General features: G+C 40.1%; 1 protein-coding gene across 1 annotated transcript in view; it reads left to right on the forward strand.

Moving 5' to 3' along the window:
- Positions 1 to 7,772, forward strand: part of R3hcc1l (R3H domain and coiled-coil containing 1 like) — an 87,223-nt gene extending 79,451 nt beyond the window's left edge. Inside the window, exon 7 of the mRNA XM_036175990.1 lies at positions 7,058 to 7,772. Within this exon, the coding sequence (XP_036031883.1) occupies positions 7,058 to 7,125 (68 nt within the window). The 3' untranslated portion in view covers positions 7,126 to 7,772. The remainder of the gene's footprint in view (positions 1 to 7,057) is intronic.
- The last annotated feature ends 200 nt before the right edge of the window (positions 7,773 to 7,972 follow it).

Below are 7,972 nucleotides of genomic sequence, written 5' to 3' on the forward strand. Positions count from 1 at the left end.
GCAAGCAAAAAATGATGAGTGGAAGGTAATGACAGTGGTATCTAGTGAAGCTAGGACTCCTTTTGCATATGCCATGCCCTCCCTATAAATGTGATATCACCTGTGTCTCTATGAATATGCGGCTACTGCTTTGCTTGGGTAGTATCTGAGTGTGCTCTAGTTCTCAGCAGGCACATCAGCATGCAGTTGCTCTTGAAGTGTTTGTTTTAAATGCTTTGCTATCCAGAGGACATTTCCGTGATGCAGTTTACAAATGAGACTGTTGGCCGAGTGAGCACCCTATTGCTTTTATTTGTTTTTGAAACAGAGTTTCACTCTGTAGTCCTGGCTGGCCTGGAACTTACTACGTAGCCTAGGCTGCTTTTGAACTTAGGTCAGTCTTGCCTCCGATTCTGGGGTGATGGAATTATAGATGCTAGCTGCCATGCCAGCTTCTCTGTTGCTTTTTTTAAATGAAGAACATTTCATTACTATTTATTTAATCATCTGAAATGATATTCTCACTGTTGCTGAATTTAAACTTGTAATCATCCTGCCTCAGCGTTTCAGCTTCCCTGGTAACTGGAACTCAAGAAAGCTTTTGGCTGTAATTAGAGACCAAGGATAGGTTCTATCAATGTGTGGATTACAGAAGATCCTTTCCTTATTCTGTATCCGGGCTCTTTTATTCTTTGTGTCTGAGAAAATGAAGATGGGAAACTTCTCTTTCTGGCATCTTTTGTATTGAGCAGTCTCAAGGAGTTGTATGGAGTCCAGGCATCTCACTTCCGTGTGTTTTGTTCCTCCCTAAGACTTAGAGTTCGGTGAGGCCTATCTGCATTCAGCAAAAGTCAAAACAGGGATTACTTTTAGATATTCTAAGCAGTTGTTTTTCCTTTCCATATTTCCGCTCTCCCATGGCTCTCTCTCCCTCTCTTCTCTCCATGTGGTGTTGGGGTTGGCTGCAGGGCCAGTGCATACCAAACACTGTCACTGAGCTCTATCCCAGCTTCTCCTCATTTTGTTTCTGAAAATTTTAGTATAAGAAATGGATAAGAAGGTTTTGTTGATGAAAGAGACTGGAAGGAGGAGATTCATAGTAGTTATTTTGATGGTATTGTCTTGACACCTCTGGTGCAAGATACTGTCTCCAGTTTAGAACTGGCCCCAAGAGGTTAAGTCAGTCCTAAGTTACCCAGCTAGGAAATGAGAGGAGGGATTTGAATGTGGGCTTATCTAATTAAAACTCAGACTTTTTTTCTCCTCCTTTGAAGAGTTTTGGAGACAACTGCTATTTTCTTTCTCGAGAAAAAAATACTACCTTTGTAAATAAATGTTTTAAGTCCCCAGAGAATATACTACAGCTGGCTTCTTTTTAGTTATAGATACCAAAGGTTAACTAGCAGCTTTGACAGAAAAATTTTCTTCAGTATGACTTAAATCTGTATGGTTTCTCCTTCCTTTTTTCTTAGTAGAAATCCGGAACATCTAGATGTTGTTCTATATTAGCAGCCCTTTACTATAAAGACAAGGGCAGGTCACTAAGGAAATAAAGAAATCTGGACTGTAATGAGCTGTTGCCATTTAACTAGCTGTGTGGCTTTGGGCAGGTCAGTTACCACTCTTTGTCTGCTTTCCAGCTAAGTGGAAGTGATTCTTGCCCTGCCTAACATGGAGAAGTTTTTGTGTAAAAATGTTGAGAGAGCGCTTTGCAAATTCAAGATACTATTCTGTTTTCTGTTATAATATGACATGAGTCAGTAGTGTGTGTGTGTGTGTGTGTGTGTGTGTGTGTGTGTGTGTGTGTGTGTGTGATGTATTGCCACTCTCTCATCACACATAACAGATGTTACTGATCAGTCATGGCATTCTCCTTTGGCAAATACTGACATTCCCATTGTCAGTTGATGAGAATTCGCATGTACTGGAATCTATACACTATTTTGTCATAGATCCTTTTATTGGTATTGTATAATAATCTGACCCTTCTTTGTGGTGCATGAAGAATTCTGTTGACTGCCATGTAGTTAAGGACAAAAAGGGTACATAACGTGTGCTCATTGTCTCTCTGTATGAATGATGTTGCTTACTTTAGGTTTTCTTCAGAAATGTTATGGTATTTTACACTGAGCTTTCTCTACCACCACCCCTAAAAGAGTTGAACACACCTAATCTTTTGGGTTTTTCTGATAGCATTTTTCTGTCCTACTCAGACTCTACTAACCTTTTAGTGGGACAGCTTATACCTCAGTCCTTTAAGGGAGATTCACAGACCAAAGCTAGTTCTGAAAGAGTTGAGAAGGAAATGCCAGATCAAATCACACTGTACCAAGAGGAGAAAACCTTTAGTACATTGTTCTTGAATATGAGTAAAGTCTCTTTCGGTCCAGCAGAGTACACAACAGATCAGAGCTGTACTCAGAGTGGGAAATGGAAGTGTAGATCATCCTTGAGTGCTCAGGACTTGACTTAATCAGGGGTTTTCAACCAGTGATTCATGCTGAATGATGAAACCACATGAGTAAAAGACTGAGCACAGGAATATCTGTATAATTTTTCCATGTTCACTATTCCAGATATTTGATTGCTGACTAAAATTAGAATTGTATAGCATTGCTTCTCAAAATAAGCTGCTCTCTCATCTTCAAAGTCTGCTATAATTGTATTTCGTAATTTCATTTCATTTTATTCTTAGGAGTAGGTGATCAATTGACTGGTTCTAAAAGGCCAGCATTTGGTTCATAGGCTAAAGCAGAGGAAGTAAACCATTTGATCATGTAGTTTGAGTAGTTAAATCACTGCGAACGTGGACTCATCTAGACAGTACTTGCTCTTTTGTAGTAAAAGATTTACCCATGGTGACTAACTCTGGAAAACCTTCTTATGCATGCCGTTATTGTACAGTGCTGCATTACTGACCATAATAAGACTTTTAGGGTATTTTCATGTTTTATTTTCTGCCCTGTTATCTGAAGTTTACTTCATTTTTAACCATATTATAAATATGTGAAATTTTTTGCAGTTGTGTAATATTTACCTTTTTTTTTTTTTTTTTTTGGTTGCTTCTGAGTCAAAGACAAAAATGTCAACAGTAGGACTAACTGACCACGTCAAGCCTTGCTAAAATAAGTAGCATGTCGTTCCTTGTGTTTAATACACTGCAAATAATTTCTCCAGTGAAATGGGTCCTGATGAGGTCTCAGTTATATTTTCCTAGTGTACTGATGCGTTTATAAATACTTGATAAACTTTATCTGAAGCCTTGCTAAAATTAAGAGGTTACATAGACTGCTTACTTCTCCTTGATCTACCAAGTCTGTCAGGGAATAAAGGAAGGCAATTAAATTTGCCCAGGCTTGTTCTTCACAAAGCTTGCTGATTATTACTCTGTAGGTGGCTACAAGTGGATTTTGTGATCATTTTTAAAGTGTCCAAGGAAATTTTGAAAGTCTTTAATTTGCAGCCCTTCTCTTTCCTTCCCTTTTCTTGTCAAATAAAGCATGACCTTAGAGTGTTCCCTTTTCGGTCTTCAACACTTCTCTTCCCTCAGTGAGAAGCAGAATCTTCCCTGATGAAAATTAGCTCGCTCAATAGGCATTTCTGTCCATTTACTTTCCATAGTGGGCATAGAAGTCTTCAGGGCCAGCTTATGTAAATGTTTCAGGTTAATCATTCACTTCTAATGTTCTAGTCTCTCTCAGCTCCTTGCTCTCATGGCTGCTGTGGGCTGTTTAGTCAGGTTGTTTTTTTTTTTTAATTTTTATATAGGCAAATGTTAATGATGGCTTTTTTTTTCCATGCAGTCAATCATCTAATTTATATCTTGTTTTGATAAAGGAACATGTTTCTTTCATTTTATTTTTTCACATGCTTTTTCCTTTTGGTGTTTTCCGATGTCAGGATAGTAAAAAGTATGCTGCTTAAAAAGGATCTAGGTTCCAGCCTCAGTTTTCCCAGGTTATTTAGCATTAGCCAAGTTACTCACGCGCTCTGATTCTGTTCCCTATCAGAGCAGGGAATGACTTACAAGTCGTATTTGACCATATCCCTCTGTGTTCCATATGCTTCATGTTCTCACTATTCCTTTGTGCTTCGCAATTTGTTTTCCTGCTCTTACTGTGTTTCATGCTTTACCACAAGAATTTACAAACACACACACGCACACACACACACACACACACACACACACACACACACACACACACCAAGAGTTAGGGGGTTTTGTTTGTTTGTTTGGTTTTTGGTTTTTGGTTTTTCGAGACAGGGTTTCTCTGTGTAGACCAGGCTGGCCTCGAACTCACAGATCCGCCTGCCTCTGCCTCTGCCTCCCGAGTGCTGAGATTAAAGGCGTGCGCCACCACCGCCCAGCGGAGTTTTTTATTAGCAAGCATTTAACACTAGACATACTTCAAAACTGTGAATTTTGCAGACTTTACAAAGATGACAGGGTATCTATAATATGTTTTGTAATACTGAAAGCAAACACATTCACACTGATGTGTCTTAAGCAAAGTGTGTGACGAGTCACATTTAGTAAGCCAAATAGCCTCATATCTGGTTAGATTTGCCACCAGCCATGAATTTTGACCCAAACTTTAAGATAAAAACAAAAACTTTGTTTTCAGAGCTGTTTTGATTTTAGACTCATGAATTATATAGCTTGGTCATATTTTTCTATTGTTTATGGATAATACTTCTGATTTGTTTCCTATCTTAATGAAATTTGTGAGTTCTAGTAACTCATTTTCGTGGTTTCTTTGTTTTTCTTTGGAATTCACTACAAGTTTTTGACTAATTTCATCCAAGACTGCTTTGCACTTAAATCTTACCTAACCTGTCTTTTTTTAAGACTCAAAACTATACTGCTTTCCTAAGAAATCCTGGCATCCTTTGGATAAGTCCATTATCTTTGGCAGTGCTCATGAAGAACCTCAGCCAACTCAAGCCTGCCTGCTTTGCAGCTGGGTCCTAAAATCAATCAGCCTTCAGCTCACCATTTGTTGATCCTCATTGTTTGCCTCATGCAACTTTGCTGCTATATTCAGTTGATGCCACAAGATGGTGCCCAAATAGCAAGGAATTTCTCTACCTCACATTCCCATGTGTCAGTCAATTTCCCAACCAACTTCTTTCCCTTAAAGTACAGTCAAGTATAATTCAGAGATTTTGTAAGTGATTTTGCTGATTTGGAAGATAGGTTGAAATAGCAGGTGTTAATTCTAAACTCACTTTGATTTCTGTAATCCACCTGGTTTATGACTTGAGGGATCTTTTATAGATGTCAGTCTGGAACAAGAACTCCTAAAAAGAAGCAGTTAAGACTTATGGTATGCATTTTCTAGTATTAAGGTGAATGGCTGTCAGCCATGAATTTAGAACCAGTATCATGTACATAAGAAACTATTTTTACATTATGATTCAAAACAGTAGCAAAATTACAGTTATGAAGAGGTAGTGAAAATAATTTTGTGATTGGGGATCACCACAGCATGAGAAACTGTATTAAAGGGTCACAGCATTAGGAAGGTTGAGAACCACTGCTCTAGAACATTTCTCATTCCTGAAGTGCTCTGCAAAATACTGGCACAATTTTGTTTGCCTCTGAATTGTCTCTCATTAAACTTATAGTAGGGAAGTAGTGAAACCCACAGGATGCTGCTGCCATTTGAGCAGTTTGAAAGATTAAAACATATTGGTGGCTCAATGATTAAGAGCACTGGCTACTCTTCCAAGGACCTGGCTCTGATTCCTAGTACCCAGCTCTTCCAGAGGACATGGGTTTGATTCCTAGCACCATATCATGGCTCAGAACTATTTATAACGCTAGTTTCAGGGAACCTAACATTCTCTTCTGGCCTCCAAAGTCACTAGGCATGCAGGTGGTACATAGACACAGAAGCAGACAAAACGCTATGTACACAACAATAAATAAAACATTCTTAATCCCTATTGAAATGTTAAAAAAGTTCAGTACATAAGGAATTAGGGGCAGTTGTTTGAAAGTTCAAACTCACCTGAAAAGTAGACTTAAGCACCTACTAGTAAGACTGGCAGCTGAGTCCTACTAGGTTTTGACTTATCAGTATAGCTTAATTTATTTATTTTTCCAAATCTTTACTTATTATTCAGAAACCATCCAGTGGGGGTCTGGGGAAATGGCCCATTGTGTAAAGGTGCTTATTGGCTCACTGTGTTAAGACACTTGTCACTAAGCCTGATGACCCGAGTTCAGTCTTCAGAGCCCACCTTGTAGGAGAGAGCTGACTCCTACAAGTTGTCCTCTTACCTCCACATGTCATTGTGGCGTGCACACAAATGAACACACATGCTATAAAATGCTTGGGGGGCGCAGTTTACAGTGGACATCCTAGTTTGGCTTCCTGTTGCTGTGATACAGACAGACCAAAACCAACTTGGGGAAGGAAGGGTTTATTTCATCCTGTAACTTCCAGGTCATAATTTATCACTGAGGGAAGTCTGGGCAAGAACTCAGGGCAAGACACCGGGGCAGGAACTAAAGCAGAAGCCATGGAAGAATGCTGCTAAACTGACTTGCTCCTCCTGGTTTGCTCAGGAGTGACATCACTCACAGTGGTCTGAGCCCTCCTTTATTAATCCCTGATCAAGAAAATGCTCCACAGACTTGGCTGCAGGGCAGTGTGATGAGGCAGTCTCTCAGTTAAGGGCCCCTCTTCCCAGATGACCTAAGCTTGTGTCAGAGTCACGAGAACTAAGCAGCACAGTTGACCTGGGGCCAGAGCTTAGTGGTCCAGTGTATGTTTAGCGTGTATGGAGCCCTGAGCTTTATCTTCAATATGACAAAAAAAGAAGAAGAAAAAGAAAGAAAACGGGGCAAGAGGCAGAGAGAGGAAAAACAAAGAATAAAAATGTCTTAGAGTAGTATCAATTCTGTAAAGCACTTGGAAAGTTAAAAAGTTAGTAACCTTTGAACTCAGGTGGGCTGATCAGGAAACCTACCTGTCTCATGAATAAAGTTTGACTTGTAACTTGATCAGAGGAGACTCACTGGCTGTGTGAAATATACAATTGTATGATTAACATTTACTTTTTTTTACAGAAAGAAAACGGTTGGAAGCCAAGCAACGGGAAGACATCTGGGAAGGAAGAGACCAATCTGCAGTTTGAACATCACTTATGAAAGGTGAATCCATGAAGTAGGAAGTGTTTTCATATTCTTGAGACAAGAGGATCCTTCCAGAGCTGTGTACATGCACATGTTAAAGAAAACGTGAAGAAAACAAAAGACTGGAAGGTATAGCAAGAACAAGAACTGCCCTCCTATGGTAGATGTTAAAAGAAGAAAAATGGAAGAAGTGGCTTCTGAGAGTCCTCTGGGTAGAAGAGGTCATGTTAGTGTGGGTCACACTTCCACGAAGTCTAAAGCGAGTGCAAAGCAGAACAGAGGATTCAAAACCTGCAGTGATAGAAGCTGGAGGCCCATGGGGCAGGGTATCCCCTTAGTGCTTCACAAAGTTGAGACCAGCAGAGCAGGTGGTGGGAAGCATTCATAGAGACAGAAGTGCCTGGTGTACTTAGCATCTACACTGCTGGCTCCAGAACTCTAAAGCCAGGAAAGTGCAGGACACGTGGGTATTTGGACTCCTGAATTTGTACTAAGCTTGGTGCCTGGTACCGCTCCAGCTGCACAGAAGCCAGGGGTCTTCCCCCTTCCTTCCTTGCAGTAAGCCAGTCCTAGGGAGCTGAGTGCCAACTCCAATTTAAGCAGTAATGTGTTGTGAGAGGGAGAGATTAAAGGTGATTTTATAATATAATCACTTTGGTGTTTATACGTCTGCCCCCCCCCCACACCAAAACACAACAACAACAAAAGAAGAAAAAAGAAAGAAGAACCCATAGATGAACTCTCTAATCTTCATGTCTCTGATGCCCTGCATGGTTAAACAGGTGCTGCTTTATCAACCCCCAGAGTATACTCCCTAAGTGACTATCCTGGTATTTCTGTGTGGCAGCC

Source organism: Onychomys torridus, chromosome 1 (genome assembly GCF_903995425.1).
Source record: "Onychomys torridus chromosome 1, mOncTor1.1, whole genome shotgun sequence".
NCBI lineage: Eukaryota > Metazoa > Chordata > Mammalia > Rodentia > Cricetidae > Onychomys > Onychomys torridus.